The 20,448-nt window shown below is 42.5% G+C and overlaps 1 protein-coding gene across 1 annotated transcript; it reads right to left on the bottom strand.

The window, feature by feature from the left end:
* Positions 1–797: 797 nt before the first annotated feature.
* On the bottom strand, positions 798–20,093 carry uhrf1 (ubiquitin-like with PHD and ring finger domains 1). Its single transcript, XM_052074542.1, has 17 exons — positions 19,936–20,093; positions 17,008–17,170; positions 16,622–16,888; positions 14,183–14,337; positions 13,633–13,848; positions 13,266–13,381; positions 12,948–13,134; positions 12,750–12,873; positions 9,297–9,404; positions 9,052–9,156; positions 8,794–8,900; positions 8,532–8,694; positions 8,319–8,456; positions 2,617–2,716; positions 1,812–1,960; positions 1,513–1,611; positions 798–1,420 (listed from the first exon to the last, which is right to left on the bottom strand). The coding sequence occupies exons 2-17, from the start codon at positions 17,158–17,160 to the stop codon at positions 1,274–1,276; spliced, it is 2,334 nt and encodes a 777-aa protein (XP_051930502.1). The 5' UTR covers positions 17,161–17,170; positions 19,936–20,093; the 3' UTR covers positions 798–1,273.
* Between the last annotated feature and the right edge of the window lie 355 nt (positions 20,094–20,448).

Genomic DNA, 20,448 nt, shown 5'->3' with positions numbered 1-20,448 from the left:
CGTTAGATCACAGACAGATAAAGCAGCCAATGACAGCCGTTTAACATTTATAACGTATACATGTTAGTTGCCGTTTATGCCAGGCACGTACACAGTCGATACGTGCAAATCCTGGGAGAAAAGTTAACGTCAAAGAATACGCGTTCACGTTCAGCCAAACAAACTACACAAAGATTTTTTATTTTTTTATTGAATAACAACGAAACGATAAAATTCGCAAATTGTGCAAGCAGTTCTAAAACCATATCAAAACTAAAATGGACATTATACAATTTCAGAAAATATACATTTCCCATTTTGTAAACGTTAGCCTCAACAACAGAGACCAGCTGCCAGGTGGTGGCTATTCAAACGTCTGCAGTTAATGGTAAATTATCAAAGAAGGCAAGCAAGTCATATGAATTACACAAGTATATTCAAAATCCAGCTCAAGAGCGATGTAATTTAATACATTTCAGCACTTCCGCATTGTGATTATTCTTAGTAGTTTCAAACAAGGTCCTGTCCCTAAAAGGGGACAAATGACTGAATAGCAATACAATTAATAAAATGTAAAAAGAGAAAATAATACATGAGACTTCTGGATTCAACAAAATAATAGCTAAATGGAGATTTTACACGACACTCTTAAAGCATGTTTCTTCGGAATTAATTCCAATTATGTGATTCTATCAGGGCAAAAAAACATGTTTAACAGGCTGACAGAGCAGCCGCTCTAATTGGGCCTTGGTTTCTCTAAAAAATAAGAATAAAGAAGATCAAGGTAAAGAAAGCAAAATTTAAAAACTGCCAAGTCAAACGATGTCTAACTGATGGTTTAATGTGCACCATCTAGTTGAATTTCATGACTGTAAAATTACTCTTGTTGTAATTGAAACAAAAAAAAGCTGATTTGGGGACATAGCTTAAGATGTTGAACATCCTCTTCAGGAGCAATCAATCAAAACCACACAAAACAAATGTTTGACACTTCTTTCTCGGTGGAGTTAACAAGTATTAGTAAATAGACCAAAAACTGTAAAAATCACATTTCATGGTTGCAACGTCATAAAGAATACAGGCAGTAAGAAACAAAAAAAAAACAATTTATCATAACTAACACATCATTGAAGAACCATCATGGAAGACAGATGAGCACTGAAGTCCACAAGAACGGTAGATTTATAATTCATGAGAATATATTAGGAGAAACGAATTCTTTATAGCCTCTAAACGACAATTGCCCTTACACTTTGCATTGTTTCTACCATGGCTGAGTTGCAGAAGCTCTTAATCATCGGCCATTGCTATAACCTGGGAAAAATTGATTCAGGATCTCTTGCAGAGACTTGTTGACAGTCATGGAGTAGTTTTTGCCCAAGTCATGTCTGCAGGCCGGGCAGGTGTACACATCTGCCCTGAAGGATCGCTGAAGGCATTCCTGAATGTTCAGAATAAATATATTGTCAGGTCAGCTATAAGTTTATAACACATGCACGCACACGCATTTTTAACATAGGCATTTTATTTTACCTTGCAGACATTGTGATGGCACTCAGTGGTGATGGGCCGATAGACTACTTCTTGGCAGCAAATGCAGAGGAAAACTTCTTCAACTTTGTTCAGAAATTTCTGCAGAGGCAAAATATTAGATGTGTGAGAACACTTTTTTTTCAATTTTTGTTTGTATTTCTTGCTCTAATATTGTCAAAGAAACACCAGAATCTTCACAAATCTTGACCAGTCAGAACCAACTACATTCTTACCTTAAGGTCAATTGATTCATGTTTTTGACAGATGTGATTTTAGCAGGAACCGACAGCAATGCTCACCGGGCCGAGTGACAGTGACTCCATGGCTTCATCCCACACTTTCTTGTTTTGCGTGTCATCCTTAATGAGTGCCTTCTGCTCTCCAGACAGCTTATATACTTCCACTTTCACCTTCTTGGGACTCTTGGCTGGTGAATTCTTGGTGGATTCTGTCATGTGAATAGGAGAATGCTAAATAGTAAATATACTAATAAATGAAATGGTAAAAAAGGTACTGGAATTTTCTTCAAAACTGTTATTGAGGTCAGAAAAAAAAAGATTTTTTTTCCCTGGCCTACTGATCAGTCAAATACATTTTTCAACTTAATGCCTTTGTATAAATATTTGGACAAATAATTAAACGCACCTAATTAAAAATCGCAACAACTAAATTGACCCATAAAATTATATATATATATTTTTTTTTTTGGGGGGGGGGTCCACACACTAGGAGGGCAGACAGTTTAGTGGTCCACTGTGACATGTTTGATAATTTCATAGCTTATCTGTGATGAGACGGTGGGTAAACCTCTTCAAGATCGTCAGTAAAAACTAATGAATAAACTGCATCACATTAAAAGCTACAGGATTCAGAGTAGAAAAAAAGTAGCAGCTTTTAGACCGTAAGTATTGTATTGTAAAATACAGTAATATTCCAACGTTTTGCTTGCAGTTTTCCCTTGGCACCATAATTCATTGATTAATTTAAAAAATAAATAAAATAAAAAGGTGGAATTCAAATGGGGTGCTGACATTTCACAATTGCAGTCAATATTATGTTAAAAAAATATCAATTGTACCACCCAAAGGGAGAAAGTCATCTTACCAATGCTCTGGGACTCTCTCTTTCTCTTTGCCTTGCTGGGTGTTTCCTCCTCTTCCACTTCATTTTTGTTCTCTTTCTCCTTCTGATAACCGGCAGGATACTGTCACAAGATAAAGTGGATTCAACATTGAGGCAAGGAAGACAGCAGTGTCATAAAACTCAAATATTGCATGCACTTTTTCCAACTCAACGGATACAGTACAATGAGATAGATATAAGGTTATCCTATCTCTATCTCCCCCATGTTGTTCTACTTCTTCCTTTCATAACTTTGCTGCTGTGAATCTGGAATTTCTCCATTGCGAGACTAATAAAGGTTTTCTTAATCCCTTTTCCGATCCGCTTTATCCTCACAAGGGTCACGGTGGGGTGCTGGAGCCTATCACAGCCGTCTTCCGGCAGTAGGCGTGGACACCCTGAACCGGTTGCCAACCAATCGCAGGGCACACAGAGACGAACAACCAAACGCGCTCACACTCACACCTAGTGACAATTGAGAGTTTTCAATGAGCCTGCCATGCATGTTTTTGGAATGTGAGAGAAAATTGGAGTACCCAGAGAAAAACCCACGCAGGCACGGGGAGAACATGCAAACTCCACACAGGGAGGCCGTAGCCGGGATCGAACTCATAACCCCTGCACTGTGAGGTCGACGCGCTAACCACTGGGTTGCCCATATATATATATATTATATATATTATATATATATATATATATATTTATAGCGGCTGGATAGCTCAGTTGGTAAGGTTTGGCATACGGGAGACGGTGGTTCGAATCCCGCTTGGGGCAAAAATGAGCACATAACACCATCCAGTGTGGGTCCTTGGGCAAGATCCTTCACGCTAATGCCTACCTCATACAATGATGAGAGACAATAAAAAAACGAATGACATGCCGGCTCAGACGTCGCCCGGCCAAACTAGGTCTGCGTCAGGTGCTGGGGAACCAGAGCACCTTGATGAAAAATGGGCTACTGGAACAAAGCGGAGATGGGCGAGATGCGATAACATGGCTCTGTTGGAATGCTACTACTCAAGCAACCCTAGTCAGAGGGGTTACATGCAGAGAATGTGGGCTAAATGGTTACTTCGAAACCCACAGTCACGGTTGACCGCGAAACAACTAGTAGCTCAGTGTTCCAACATCCACAAACGGAAACTGCTGTCACAACTTGCGATTGATGAGGTACAACGGAGGTTCCATGGTGAAGGGCCCCAGGCTGCCAGATCAGAGGAGGAGGTCATACAAGAGATTGGGAGTCAAGCCCCATTGAATGCAGATGATGAGATTGGGTGGCCAGCCCTAATGAATGAAATGCTGAGCGAGGCAGCAACTGACCTGAAAGCTAAGATCATGGCGAGAATGAAAGCTGGGCAACCTAGAAACCGATTACAACGGCTATGTGAAGTACCATCTGAAAGTCTCATAGAAAGTGTGAATGCAGCACTGAGGGAGATCCCTACCGTAACAATCACAGAAACCAATGAGCTGATATACGCTTCAGCATCAGTGATCCTGGAGACTCTGGGCTTTAAGAGCAACCATGGAAGCCATGAGATACGTTACCCACCATGGAAAAGACGGTTGGAGGCTAAGATCAAGGCGGCCCGGAAAGATGTGAGTCAATTGACGGAGGCCCAGAGAGGTGTGATGAAAAGGCCGATACCCGAGAGGTACATCCAGATGACCATACCTGAAGCACTCGAAACTGCCAAACAAAGGCTCCAAGCCTTGTCCAGTCGCCTAAAGCGGTACACGAAAGAGAATGAGGCCAGACGAATAAACAGGCTGTTCGCAACACAACCTGCGAAAGTGTACGCTCAGTGGCAGGGTCTTAACAACAGAGCTGACCCACCAAGACTGGAAACTGAAAGGTACTGGAAAGGCATATGGGAGAAGGAGGTTGCACATAACAGCAGTGCACAATGGCTGGTGACCCTGAGAGAGGAGCACAGCAACCTCCCTGAACAGAACCCGGTTACCATAACAGTGGCAGACATACAGGAAAGAGTCTCAGATATGAAGAACTGGACTGCACCAGGCCCGGACATGGTCCACACCTACTGGCTAAAGAAACTCACAGCACTCCATGAGCGCCTAGCAGTACAAATGAACCAGCTGCTGAGGGATGGGACTCACCCTGAATGGCTAACCGAAGGACGAACGATCCTGATCATGAAGGATCCCTCGAAGGGTGCAGCCCCATCCAACTATCGGCCAATAACCTGTCTCTCCACAACATGGAAGCTCATGTCAGGCATCATTGTGGCTAAGATAAGTGGACACATGGATCAATACATGAACGAAGCACAGAAGGGCATTGGTAGAGATACCAGAGGAGCCAAACATCAGCTCCTGGTTGACAGAACAGTCGCACAAGACTGCAGGTCCCGACGTACCAACCTGTGCACAGCTTGGATTGATTACAAGAAAGCCTATGACTCGATGCCACATACGTGGATCACTGAATGCTTGGAGTTGTATAAGGTGAACAGGACCCTCGTTGCGAACTCGATGAGGATGTGGAAAACCACACTTGAAGCCAATGGCAAGCCATTTACCCAAGTGTCCATCAAATGTGGCATATACCAAGGTGATGCATTCTCCCCACTGCTGTTCTGCATAGGACTGAACCCCCTAAGCCAAGTAATCACCAAGACAGGCTATGGATACCGCCTCAGAAATGGAGCTACAATCAGTCACCTCCTCTACATGGATGACATAAAGCTGTATGCTAAGAGCGAAAGGGACATAGATTCCCTGATCCACACAACCAGGATCTACAGCAGCGACATCGGGATGTCATTCGGGCTTGAGAAATGTAGTCGGATGGTGACTAAGAGAGGAAGGGTAGTCCGCACTGAAGGGGCCTCACTCCCTGAAGGAACAATAGCAGACATTGAGGACAGCTACAAGTACCTTGGTATACCACAAGCCAATGGCAACCTCGAACTGGCAACAAGGAAAGCGGCTACGGCCAAATACCTCCAGCGAGTGAGGCAAGTCCTAAGAAGCCAGCTCAATGGCAAGAATAAGACCCGGGCAATAAACAGCTATGCCCTGCCAGTGATCAGATACCCTGCAGGAATAATAAGGTGGCCAAAGGAAGAGATTCAGACCACGGACGTTAAGACCCGAAAGCTCCTAACCATGCATGGAGGGTTCCATCCCAAATCCAGCACCCTGAGACTGTACGCAAGCTGAAAGGAAGGAGGCCGGGGACTAGTGAGTGTGAGAGCCACTGTCCAGGATGAAACATCCAAGCTCCATGAATACATCAAGGAGAAGGCTCCAACGGATGACGTACTCAGAGAATGTCTCAGACAATGGGGAACAGAAGATGAGGCGTTGGAAGAGGGACCGTCATGGGAGGACAAGCCCCTACACGGGATGTACCACCGGACCATAACTGAAGTGGCTGATCCCAAGAAGTCCTATCAGTGGCTAGAGAGGGCTGGCCTGAAGGACAGCACAGAGGCACTCATCCTGGCTGCTCAGGAGCAGGCCTTGAGCACCAGAGCCATCGAGGCCCAGATATACCACACCAGACAAGACCCAAGGTGTAGGTTGTGCAAAGAGGCACCTGAGACAATCCAACACATAACTGCAGGGTGTAAGATGCTGGCAGGGAAAGCCTTCATGGAACGCCATAACCAGGTGGCTGGCATAGTCTACCGAAACATCTGTGCGGAGTATGGACTGGAGACCTCAAGGTCAAAATGGGAAACACCTCCGAAGGTGGTGGAGAATGACAGAGCGAAGATCCTGTGGAACTTCCAGATCCAGACTGATAAGATGGTAATGGCGAACCAACCAGATATCGTGATCATAGATAAAGGGCAGAGGAAAGCCGTTGTAGTGGATGTAGCGGTCCCAAGTGATGGAAACATCATGAAGAAGGAACATGAGAAACTCGAGAAATACCAAGGGCTCAGAGAGGAGCTGGAGAGAGCCTGGAAGGTAAAGGTGACAGTCGTGCCTGTGGTGGTCGGAGCACTCGGGGCAGTGACCCCCAAACTAGATGAGTGGTTGCAACAGATCCCAGGAACAACATCGGACATCTCAGTCCAGAAATGTGCAGTGCTGGGAACAGCAAGGATACTGCGCAGAACCCTCAAGCTTCCTGGCCTCTGGTAGAGGACCCGAGCTGAATGAGGGACGGACACCACCCGAGGGGTGAGATGAGGATTTTTTTAAATATATATATATATATATATATATATATATATATATATATATATATATATATATATATATATATATATATATATAAGTAACCAGGTGAACCGTACTTAAGACTTTTGTAGTGAAAGTTTCCTTGTTTAAGAAATGTAGCACTGTCACTTGGTAAAAACAAGTGACAGTGAGCACGCTTGATAAAAACACACGTGAACCTATAGCACAAGCGAGAATTAGACCAGGAAGTGAGGGGATGATGACCTGCATGTGAAAGAAGATGAAGATTACTGAACTGTGTATGCCACTCGTACAAACTTGATAGACCCATTATCGTCGTTGTAACCCTGGTGATATTCAGAGCAAAATATCGTGATTTGATAAGATAAGATATCCTTTATTTGTCCCACACTGGGGAAATTTTGGAGTTTGAAATCTGCCGCTGGTGAATCGTGGCAACAGCTGCACAGCGTCAGTGTTCGCAACATTCATTCATTCATTCATCTTCCGTACCGCTTGATCCTCACTAGGGTCGCGGGGGGTGCTGGAGCCTATCCCAGCTGTCTTCGGGCAGTAGGCGGGGGACACCCTGAATCGGTTGCCAGCCAATCGCAGGGCACACAGAAACGAACAACCATTCGCACTCACACTCACACCTAGGGACAATTTAGAGTGTTCAATCAGCCTGCCACGCATGTTTTTGGAATGTGGCAGGAAACCGGAGCACCCGGAGAAAACCCACGCAAGCCCGGGGAGAACATGCAAACTCCACACAGGGAGGCCGCAGCTGGAATCGAACCCGGTACCTCTGCACTGTGAAGCCGACGTGCTAACCACTGGACTACCGGGCCGCCCTGTTCGCAACATGACCAGATGTAAATGTTTTTTTTTTTACTGTGGAATTATATGAACTGTGGTCTCTGTTCTTTAGAGGGGAGATCATTTGTGTTTTGTATGCACCCAACATGCCAGAAAGTGTCGAGTAAGTGTGTCCTCTCAACACATTGGATTGTAATGATTAGTCGGTCGCGTTTCTAAGTTTCATGGAATGTTGTGGCTTGAAAATAATGTATTTTTATTTCTCTTTCCCTATCAAGCAAGCCACTGCTGTTGTTTATTATGGTATGATTGTCTTTACTCCGTTAGATGATTTTCTTTGATCTCTTAGATCCTTTTTCAAACTCTTAAAATTCAGTTAACATCTCAGTCTTTCATCTTAACGCTGTACAATTTTTAATTGTTCAGTCGGGAATAAAGCCCACATAAAAATTATTTTGTGTTCAGTCCAGTCTTTTCAAAGACATATATATATATATATATATATATATATATATATATATATATGATAGATAGATAGACCTGTACATACACGCATGCACACACTCACATATACATACATAACATACATACATACATATACACACACACACACACACACACACACACACACACACACATACATATATATATATATATATATATATGGCTGAGATTGATAGGATATTTTGTGCGAGGATCATTACCTGCAATGCAAGACCAAGTTTCTTGATACGTTCCTTGCCATCTCTGGTCCATGGTGCTGGCTCATCATCATCCCGCTTAAGGAGGTAGCGCCAAACCAAGAAGCCAGATTTGCCTTTAGCGGGCCAGTACTTCACGATCTAAAGTGAAAGACAAATCACTACAATACAAATCTGTGAAATAACTGCAAGACGGGTTATAAATTCCAATCTTACTTTGTATATCCCATCATATCTGTTTCCTTCCTCAGGGCAGTATTTACTGTGCTTTCGTCCTTTCCAGCTGCGAACCACTCGAACTGGCTTCCCATCCTTCCAGTTCTTTGCCTGAGCACCATTTTTGTCGTTCACAGGAACATTGCAGTTAAGAGCAAGTGCACTGGAGAAGACCACAGCGAATAACAATTTGTTGAATAAAAATAGAAATGTAGCCGACTGAGATTTCACTTGAATAAGGTTGAGCATAAATCAAACGTACCGGTTCATGTGAGTAAGTGTCTGATCACATGATTGCTCAGCAGTCCTCTTATTCCCAGACAGATCTCGACCTCCAGAACCGGTGTAAGTAAACTCATTCCCATCATCCTACAATACAATAAAATATACAGTGTGAGTGCCCACTTAACAAGTCACATTCACTGCCAGCCCATTAAAAATGGTTCTTTGACCTATACAGCCGTCAGTAGTAATCGCTACTTTTTAGAATCACATCTGTCAAAAGAAAATACCAACATACCACATCATCTTCATAGCCTCCTGCCAAGACCAGAGAGTAGGCCCCATCATTGTTTCTGCCGTGGATCCCAGCTACGTGTGGCCTGTGGACGCCAGACTCGCTCACCTGGAATCAACAAAACTCTACACTGACAAACATTGTAAAGACCGCAAAAACCTTCAACATCGAGGGTGTCTGACTAATTGAAACAAGGCCATATTTATATTACTCAAGCACACCCAAGGATGCTGGGTTGATTGACTTACCTGCACTCTAAACTTCCACAATGAGCCAACAGGAACACCAGGGATAGGGCCATAGTGGTTTGATGGGACAATGGTACACTGCTTGGTTCGCCCAACGCAGGCCATTCCCTATGAAGCCGACACAATCAACAATGTGTCAAGACAAATCTTTGTATTCCAACTTACTACTTCACACTAATTGTTGAGGAAACGGCAACCTGAAATACTCAGAAAGCCATTTTACACGTTAGCTACCACAGTGACAGAGAGAGACACACACAGACAGAGAGAGACAAAGACAGAGAGAGAGAATATACAAATACAAATCAACAGGAGCAACAAAGCCCTTTTGACATCCAAAATGAAGATAATACTGAACATATTGGGTTTTTTTTGTCAGTTTACCTGTGTGTGTGTGTGTGTGTGTGTGTGTGTGTGTGTGTGTGTGTGTGTGTGTGTGTGTATATATATTATACTAGCTGGTTCGCCGCTCTCCGGGCGGCTCATCAGCTAGTTCCTGCGGAAGGCTGGTAAGGTGGGCCTTTGGCCCACAAAAGTGTTGTTGCTTGGTTCAACTTTTTGTTCATCTTCATTGCTTATCGCGAAAATAAAGAGATGTTTAGCTCTACTAAATAACTAACAATTTCATTGCAATGCTTGTGGGTAGACAACATTTTTTCGCCAAGATGCCCGCGCGATCGTAGAAAGCCACTGCCTGAGCGGCGCAGTGGCGCGGTGAAGTGGGTACGTTTTGAAAAGGGACAGACGGAAGGACAGACCGCGTGCGGGACGACGCGCAATATATATATATAATTAAGATATATATGTGTATATATATGTATGTATGTATATATATATATATATACACACACATATCCATACAACAACAAATTATTGTTGTTTACTTGGCATCGTTTACTGCAGTGTTTTTGAATCTTTTGAGACAAGGCAAATTTCTTGAAAAAATTTTAAAACATCCCGCAGCACAGCACTAGCTGAAAATGTGGGGGGAAAAGCTTACAGTAATCCTTCGTTTATCACGGTTAATGGGGACCAAAACCACCCACAATAAATGAAAATTCGCGAAGTAGCGTCCAATTAGCATAAACAGTTTTTTAAAAGTCCGCAAACAGTCCGCGAGAAGCTGCAAAACAGCGAGTCACATAGAGAAACATATACCAGTACTGTACTCCATGTATATGTAAAAATAAATACAATAATACTTTTTTAAAAAATATGTTGGAAAAAATCTGCGATGCACTGAACCCGCGATAAAGGAACTGCGAAGTAGCGAGGGATCACTGTATTTTAACAATTAAAGTGTTATATTCTTTTTATGAGCATTTTTAACATTGAAGAATAACGTTATATTATAACACCTTGTATTGGAATCAAATAAACTTCTATCAAGTTGCTTGTTACTCCGTGTGTTCACGCAGGCGAACAAAATACCGTATTTTCACGACTATTCGACGCATCGTACTAATGGCCGCAGTCTCATTAATGGGTGACATTTCTGTATTTTACACATACACAGGACGCATCGTACTAATGGCCGCAGTTTTACAGTGGTAAAACATACGCCAGCTTAAACATACGGCATGCATGCGCGCACTCTAACACGTTAGCTTGAAGCATACGGTAGTATGCCAAGACATACAGATAAGATAAACACACGTTTTTAAAAAGGCAACGAAAGCAGAACTGAGTTCGGGTGTATTTTATTTAGCCATCGTACAATGTTCTCACGTTTTTCGATCAATCATCACCCAGAAATCCATCAAAGTCCTCATCCTCTGTATCAGAAGCAGAGGACTGCACATCTCAGTTGTCATTGAATGCATCACATGCTAGTGTGAGTTGCTACGCATTGCCGAGCGGAAAGAAGGAGTAGCAACAGCAAAGTCAACATTTCTCTCGTGTGAAGCTTTCCCACATTTGAAAGTAAAGAACAGAGCGAAACATGGTGGCAGCGCGTGTGTGTAGAAAGAATTGAACAATTGTGCAAGTACCGTAATCCGTCAAAAACGCCGCGTTCCCTCTCGTTGTTGCGTATTGTGGCGTAACTCGCCAAGTGCTGCCGCTCACTCTTTGTAAAGTTGTGTTTGCCACCGATCATCCATTGTTCCCATGCCGTTTGCAACTTTACTTTGAACGCCCGGTTGATGCCAATGTCCGGCGGTTGGAGTTCTTTAGTCAAGCCTCCGGGAATAACGGCAAGCTCATTTGCTTGACTTGTTTTTTCACCGCTGCTGTGAGATGGGCACGCATGCCAAAAGCATAACCGGTGGCTTTAAGTTTGAACTGAGCTTCGTAGGCGTGTCTTTTTGTCGAATTTATTTTCAGGGGTTCTTAGAAACCAAAACCGGAGTTGTTTTGCAACAATGCACATTGCCACACGATATACAAGTGTTGGTACTGGCTTGAGGCGTCCACTTACACGCCCACCCTCCACCATTGGCGGACTAGCTTGTCTGTCCTCTCTGTCCTCTCTCTCCCTCTCCATATATGTATATATACACGCCCACCCTTCCCTGATTGGCCGACTTCTTTCACAGTCACTTCCGCCTTTTCTCTATATAAACAGCATGTCGGCAGTCAGTCAGATTTTGGAACTCAGTGCATATAAAGGACGCTCCGCACCATAAGGCGTCCTGTCCATTTTGGAGAAAATGTAAGACTTTTAATGGCGCCTTATAATCGTGAAAATACGGTACTCCACATTTTTGTTTTGAAGTGAAGGGTGTTTTGTTTGGAGATGTAGTTTAAGCTAAGATGGGGCCATCGAGCTTTTCACCACATACCAAGCACAACTGAGTCGGTACCGTTGCGTCTCAGGTAAAAGTAAATCCAAATGAAAGATAGCTTTCGCTGTATTGCCTCATGCAAAAAACTTCGCTTGTCTCGAAGCAAGGCAATTAGCTAGCTGCTGCTGCTACCTACCGTTATGGAAGAGTATTACACGATTACCCTGCCAGGTGATAGACTGCACAGGAGTACAAATTGGATCATTTCCCACGGCACACCTGACTATCTCGCTGCGCACCATTGTTTGAAAAACGAATTAAGCACCACTCATCCTTGTTTATTGTCGAAGCAGACGCTTGAGTACAATCAGTTGTAGTTTGTGTTACTGGAGGATGTTTAGTGAAGACACTAATTGACAGATGACATGAGGATTTAGAATGTTGGTCATCTTGAGAATTTCCAGAAAGGGCTGCTTTGATTACATTTAAGGACGGACATCCATATTTTTGCAAATGACCAGACTCATTGTTCATTACATATTTCCACAAGTTCATGGAACCGTTGCCAGTTAACTGCTTGGCCTAACCACTCATTGCTTTCAATTGTTTAGGTCAAAATGCGTCTGACGATTAATCCACTAACTGCCTTTGTTAAGTGTCGCCTAGCCGAGTCCGTAAACGTTTATGTTTCAAGGATTAGAAACACAGATTGAAGTAACTGACTCACCTTGCCCCAATCCCTCTGGCTTGAAGAGCTGGCAGAAGCCATTTTAGCTTTCTTCTTACTCTCTTTCAGCTTCTCTCCAGCACGGACAACCTCATTGGAGTCATTGCGGCAATTTGGGCAATACCTGGTCGAGCCAAACAGGAAATGTTACAAAATGCTTTAAATTCAATAACTGACAGAACATTGAATCATACTGACCAATCTTCATCCTCTGGGATGGCAGTGAGCGGTGGGTTCAGGCAGTATGTGTGATAGGCCAGGTCACATTCGTCACACAGAAGCTGTTTGTCAGGATCTTGCTTGATGCCGCAAATGTTACAGTTACACCAGCGGCAGATTTTATCGGGGTCATCCTTGCACTGCTTGCACTCAGGTCCATTTGATCCTTGAAGGCACAAATGTCATCCAAATCATACACTGCAGCCTCAATCACCAAATAAAAAAGTACTTGCTTATGTCACAATACTAATAATTAATGAGGTACATGCTTCAAATTAAAACAAAAGTGAGTCTTACTTTTCAGTGGGCTCTCAGATCCAGCCGGCATATCACTTTGTGAACCAGGCTCCTCAATTTTATAAATTTCGGTCACAAACATAATCCGGCAATCGTTGAGAGAGTCCCCTGCATCTCTACAAAAAAGGTAACGATTTTTAATATTGTCTCAATTTTCTGCAATAAAGCAGCACAACAAATAAACTTAGTAATTTGAAAGACGAGCAACACATTTTAGGATTTCAATAAATCCACAGATTTTCCCTGCGATTAATAAAGTACATATACCGAATGTATCTGTTCACCATTGATCAGATGAAACACGAACAACAATCTATGACTAAAAAACACGTATATAAAACCTCAAATTTCACAACAATTAACTCACCCAAGAATAATCTTTGCGTAAATCTCCCGCAGGGTGCGTGTTTCCCTTTTCCTCTGGATCTCAGCATCATACCAGTAGCCACGCTCCTTGGGATCATCTGGGTTGTAGTTGAGCATAACAATCATACCAGGCTCCAACTGGTGCCACTGGTACACAGTCCGGGCCCTCGGGCGAACATCCTTAGCCAGAAGAGGGATCACGCCATTCTCTGGATAACTGTGATGAAAAATATGAATTTGTCATCCTAACAATTCATAGGTGTTCCTCTCAGATTAACACATTTATAAATCATCCACACATGATGGTCTTTCAGGGAAGGGGACATGGGGTTTATTGCTAGATACAAAATGTCAGCATTCATATCACAAAATACAAAATGTGGCCATAATTTAGTGCAGTAGAATCAAAGGAGTGTGGTGAAGTGCGTTTAAATGCTCAATACAACAATACATTTTAGGGATGAAAAGGGGTCTCTATTTATATTTTGTCCAACCAAGAGCTCAAGATCAAATTTTAAGCAATTGGTTTCACTTTTCATGTTTAAGCTTACTCTTCATATTTCACGTGGTACAGTATCTCCTCTTCTTCATGCTCAACATCAACAACAGCCACTTTGGGAGTCTTGGGGCTCCTGGTGACATTCACGATCTGGGCCTCAAACCAAGCCCCCATATTCAAGTCCCTCGCATCCACCATTTCATTGACCTGAATAAATATGCACAAAATGAACAAAGAGATTTAGGAATAAAGTCCAAACCAAGAGTTGGGATTTCAATGACCTGTAGGGGTAAAGCGCTTTGTCACAGCTGCAGCGGTTGTGAACTCAATACAAAAATAAAATACGTATTGTATTACCGTATTTTCACGACTATTCGACGCATCGTACTAATGGCCGCAGTCTCATTAATGGGTGACATTTCTGTATTTTACACATACACAGGACGCATCGTACTAATGGCCGCAGTTTTACAGTGGTAAAACATACGCCACCTTAAACATACGGCATGCATGCACGCACTCCAACACGTTAGCTTGAAGCATACGGTAACATGCCAAGACATACAGATAAGATAAAAACACGTTTTTAAAAAGGCAACGAAAGCAGAACTGAGTTCGGGTGTATTTTATTTAGCCATCGTACAATGTTCTCACGTTTTTCGATCAATCATCACCCAGAAATCCATCAAAGTCCTCATCCTCTGTATCAGAAGCAGAGGACTGCACATCTCAGTTGTCATTGAATGCATCACATGCTAGTGTGAGTTGCTACGCATTGCCGAGCGGAAAGAAGGAGTAGCAACAGCAAAGTCAACATTTCTCTCGTGTGAAGCTTTCCCACATTTGAAAGTAAAGAACAGAGCGAAACATGGTGGCAGCGTGTGTGTGTGTAGAAAGAATTGAACAATTGTGCAAGTACCGTAATCCATCAAAAACGCCGCGTTCCCTCTCGTTGTTGCGTATTGTGGCGTAACTCGCCAAGCGCTGCCTCTCACTCTTTGTAAAGTTGTGTTTGCCACCGATCATCCATTGTTCCCATGCCGTTTGCAACTTTACTTTGAACGCCCGGTTGATGCCAATGTCCAGCGGTTGGAGTTCTTTAGTCAAGCCTCCGGGAATAACGGCAAGCTCAGAGTTCGTTTGCTTGACTTGTTTTTTCACCGCTGCTGTGAGATGGGCACGCATGCCAAAAGCATAACCGGTGGCTTTAAGTTTGAACTGAGCTTCGTAGGCGTGTCTTTTTGTCGAATTTATTTTCAGGGGTTCTTAGAAACCAAAACCGGAGTTGTTTTGCAACAATGCACATTGCCACACTCTATACAAGTGTTGGTACTGGCTTGAGGCGTCCACTTACACGCCCACCCTTCACCATTGGCGGACTAGCTTGTCTGTCCTCTCTCTCTCTCCCTCTCCATATATGTATATATACACGCCCACCTTTCCCTGATTGGCCGACTTCTTTCATGCCTGGCCACCGTCACTTCCGCCTTTTCTCTATATAAACAGCGTGTCGGCTGTCAGTCAGATTTTGGAACTCGGCGCATATAAAGGACGCTCCGCACCATAAGGCGTCCTGTCCATTTGAGAAAATTTAAGACTTTTAATGGCGCCTTATATTCGTGAAAATACGGTACATTGCCCGAGGGAGTTGTAAAATAATGAATTTGTGTCTTGAAGTAATGGAAGCAAGATGGAGTGACACAGAATCAGGACGTTGCAGATGTTTTTTTTCACTTGTGGTGTGTACATTTTAGGTGAAGAGGCTTAATTGGGGTGTCTCTTATTTCAATAGAAAGCATTTGATGCGTAATATATATTATATATGCGCGCTGCACATAGACTGATGTGTCTGTATTAACGTATAGCAATTTCAAGCGAGCTATAATCTCTCTCAATGCTTCAGAGATTTTGCATTGGAGCTTTTCAGACTGTGTTAATTTTGTTATCAATTCTGGCTCACGAAAGGGGTATCTGGTACACTTCGACAGTCTACAAGTTCTTGGTGGTTGTGGCAGGTGCAGCGAATGTTTGCAGAAATTATAAACAAAAGCAATGAAACAGTACAAAAGGGGTGCCATACAAATAACTGTTAGCCGAACCGTGGTTAGCATTAGCACTGTTTGGCAATAATAAAATTTTCACTGCTGCGCCTCGTTACAAAATAAAAAAAAAAAAAAAACTGATATAGATGCGCGTGCCTATGATTCTAAAAGACACGTGAACCGAACTGGAACAATCAAACCAAACCATTTTTCAAAAGCGATTCACGCACGCGTGTGCCAACCCAGACACCAGCAAACAAGTTGAGAGACTGGAGAGAAGCGGTGCGAGTTGATGTGTGTAACAAACACACATACAAATGGCTATTTACAGAGTCTGGGGGGAAAAAAACTATCATGCCAATTTTTTCCATATCAAACAATAAATCAATATAGCAATTATTGAGACAGGCCAAATACAAATAAAAGTTTCATTTGAGGTTTTAACCTACCTTGTAAAATCCGAATCCGGGTTCCAAGACCTGTGAGGGGCTTACTTGGACAGAGGTACCAGCGGTCTGAACTTCCATCTCACCATGAGTCGAACTCTTGTCAGACTCACTCTGGGTTGAGCCGCAGCCAGAATCAGAGTCAGAAAGCTCTGCTTCTTTGTCTTTGTTTTTGGTCATTTCAACACGGGGCATGTTCTGTCTAATTAGCAACTGCACAATGTCATTAAGGCCCACGTTGTAGTCAAATATTGTGTGTCCATCCTCCATCTAATGAAAATAATTCAGTACATGGTGACACATTGCTCACAAATGATAATCCAGTACAGATTTACAATGCATGCAGGTGTCAAAAACATTCCTTCACTCAAAAGGTTATTCCGCCTTACCTGCTTGCCACGGTAGAACAACCTCTGTCTCTCCGGCTCCACCTTAAATAGCTCCGAAATCTTCAGGCGCAGCTCGTCCACTTTGGTGAGTTTGGAGAGCGAATCGACCCTGTGGGTCACTTTGCCATCCATTGTTCGCACTTGAATCCACATTGCAGCTGCCCTGCATTGAGATTGACTATAGATGAGCTCAAAAACAGAATTTCCCACAAAACACCTCAGACCATTTATCGAAACACGAGTCAAAATAATAGATATTCAATTAGCTTCAACACAATGTACAGCATCCACAACAGTGAACCTCTGCTATATTGGGGTAAATCGGTTGCTGCCCACCTCACTACGTTGTGGATTTTTATGCAACTTTTTAATGGGGGTTTGCACTACACGAAGGATGCCAAACTGTGAGTGCGCCCTGAATTAATCCCCGCACAAACGCCTCAAATTCTTAAAAAAAAAACACTGCTAAACATGCAATTGACATTCTTACATCTTAAATTGTCCAACTCTGCACCACACAGTAAGGATGCACCGATACAGATTTATACACGTTAATGCCTGTAATCGCAATCTGTTTTTAACTCGCTTTATTTTGAAGTAAAAAAGAGAGCGAACATGGTATCTGTATATCCACCCGACCCTATCTTCTTCTTCGTCTCTTTTGGATGCTCTCATTTTACAAAGTGCACCTGTGTTAATTTGAGGCACCATATAAATGCCCTGAGTGTTACAAGCTAGGTTTCCATTAAATGTGTGGCAACACTGTCAGAAAAACACACAGTCGTTTTGTGTGTTTGAACAATATTTCATTTAAATAAAACACTTTGATTAAAACTAAGCTGTAATGGCATTATCAAGTATCAGCGCTTGGTATTGGGGAGTACTCAAATGTACGGTAAGTACTTGCACTCTGACTCGGTCTAAGAAAAAAATTGGTCGCAGGTCATCAATAGTACAATGTCAAGTTCAAATTTAGGGTTGTGCAGCTTCAGTGTAGCAAACGTGTTGTAACATGTCGAGCAGCAATGAGGTCTGTTGGAAGAGATACAATAAAATTTGCATCAAAATGAAGAGGTTGAGAAGGTCCCCAACTAAACTACATTGATAGTACAGCTGTCCCCTCTGACGTGCAGTGTTCACATGGATGGCATGGCAGTCAAGGGGTAGAGTTTATGAGAGCCAGTTTTGTCAGTCATGTGGAAATGGTTGGAGTTTGCAGGATCAGATGCTAAGTAAAAAAATAAAATAAAATTGCTGCATAGTATGTTCAGAGGCTGTTGTAACCACAGGGAGTGAGCGACGCCACCAAATTATTTTTACATTTGAAATGAAAACAAGATCAAAACTTCCTGCAGCTGAAAAGTCAAGAAATACCAAATGTAACATCGCTAATACTTGCTACAAGTTATGCATTAGAGTTTTAAAAATAGAGAGTAGCATTGTAACATTTAACAGGAAATGCTTTTTTTTTTTGGTTTCCAAAAGTATGCATCATGCAATGGTATCATTTTCAGGGACAGGGTTGGGACACGATAAGGACATAGCAACTTCTGTTTAATTGTAATCAGCGGCAGTTTGATGTTACTTGTTAATAATCCCAAATAGAATATTTGAAATATTTAATGTAAATATGTTACGGACCAAGTTTAACTCTTTGAGGGACAGCGGTTACTAGAGTAGACAGGTTATCATATTATCCTGGTGTATGAAAGGGTTCAACTGGGCTGCACGGTGCAGGACTGGTTAGTACAGGTGCAGGATTTTAATTCCATTAATTCACTGTAATTATGACTGCTCATCTTGTGAAATCAAATACTTCATCGTGGTGTATCATCTTTACAATTCGGTTCACATTTAAGGAAAGTGTGAGGCCTCAAGATCTGTTTCATTCTTTTTCAAAAAAAAAACATCACTAACCATTCCATTAATTTGAATTTGTAACAACACGATTTTTCACACACTTTTTGAAGTATTTTTAAAATATCAGAACTTCCTTAATCCTTAACATAGTGACAAAATGTGAACATCCTTGGGTCCCTTTATTCCAGCTATTTCCATAGACAATAGTCTTGCTGGGGGAAAAGATTTAAATTTTGCTGTCACGTCCCCTCCTTAAGACCGTCATTGAAATGTTGTCTCCCTATCTCCAATCATAAGGTGCGCTTTACATTGCTCGAGCAATGTACAGTACACGACAGTGATGCTCTGAAAAACTGGACTGTCATCACTCGTGCACATCACAAAGGGAGGGAACAACCCAATTTAAATACAGTGCGGGAAACTGCTGAGACCACGCCCAGTTCTTTTAAAAGCAAGCACATCCGGACGCGAGGGAGCGCTCGCAAACAATGTGGCGTCGCCCTGACAATGAAACGTACTTAAAAGATTACCTTCTGCAGTACAGTATACCGATGAAAACTTTTTAGTACAATAATCAAGTGACCGCTGTTGGGGTAAAAACCATCGCAGGATGTTTGTAGTGCACTTGGCATCCACTCTTGCGTGTTAGAGTGGCCTATTTGTTTCGCTTTGACTACAAGCATGGATACAATGAATCCAGTACATTACATTACAGCATTCTTAATCATTAGTAACCGTAAGCATCACAATAAAGTAACTCGCAACAGCAGAGTATATTCGACCGCACTAATTTCAAGGCTTAACCTTACAACAAAGTCAAGAGCACGAAGTTTTTAGGGCATCGTACCATGCATAGACAGCCACTTTCGTTTTACGGCTAGACAAAAAGCCGCAGTATGGGAGTGAAAACTAGTCCGGAGTGTCAGGTTGGTCCGCCGTAGTAAGTCATTGTGATAAACGCTCAAGTAACGAGGTATGACAAGTTAGCTAACGTTTGTATGCTCGGCACTGGCTTTAAATATTAACAACAAATTGAAAAGTAGTAACCTACAAGGAACAAGAGCATACCTGTTTGTCCACGTGTAAAAAGAGAAACGGGTGAACTTGGTTGTTTAAGTCCCGTAACTTCTTAACAGCTCCAACAAGTCTAACTCTTATGCTTGTTGGCTTCCTTTCAATGAGTAATTCTTCAAGACTTTGATATCCCGCCTGATTTCACGATTGTTGTTCACTATTGGCTGCTTTGCTCACGCTCTCTCCATTTTATTGGTCAAAAGCTCAGTCGATCTCCAGAGTAAATGGCGCTCAGTTTCAGCGCGCGAAACGTAATTCTCGTGGGCGCAGCTCGCTTCTAAGCATTTATCGCGAGATGATGCGGTGCCCTCAATCTGCCATGAGAAATGGTTTGCTCTGGTTGTGGTAAACAACATCATGGCGGCTTGCTTCGTGCGGCGTCCAAAGACAACGTTAACCGTCACTTTAAGTTCAGCGTCACATCTGTGTCGCTTCACAGTTGAGCTAAAAACAAAAAATTCGCAAGACTGTACTTATCGGTCAGTACAGAGTGTCATTTCTGTGGTA

Source organism: Hippocampus zosterae, chromosome 8 (assembly GCF_025434085.1).
Source record: "Hippocampus zosterae strain Florida chromosome 8, ASM2543408v3, whole genome shotgun sequence".
NCBI classification, from domain to species: domain Eukaryota; kingdom Metazoa; phylum Chordata; class Actinopteri; order Syngnathiformes; family Syngnathidae; genus Hippocampus; species Hippocampus zosterae.
The sequence above is the reverse complement of the archived record's forward strand: the minus strand, read 5'-3'. Positions and strand labels throughout refer to the sequence as shown.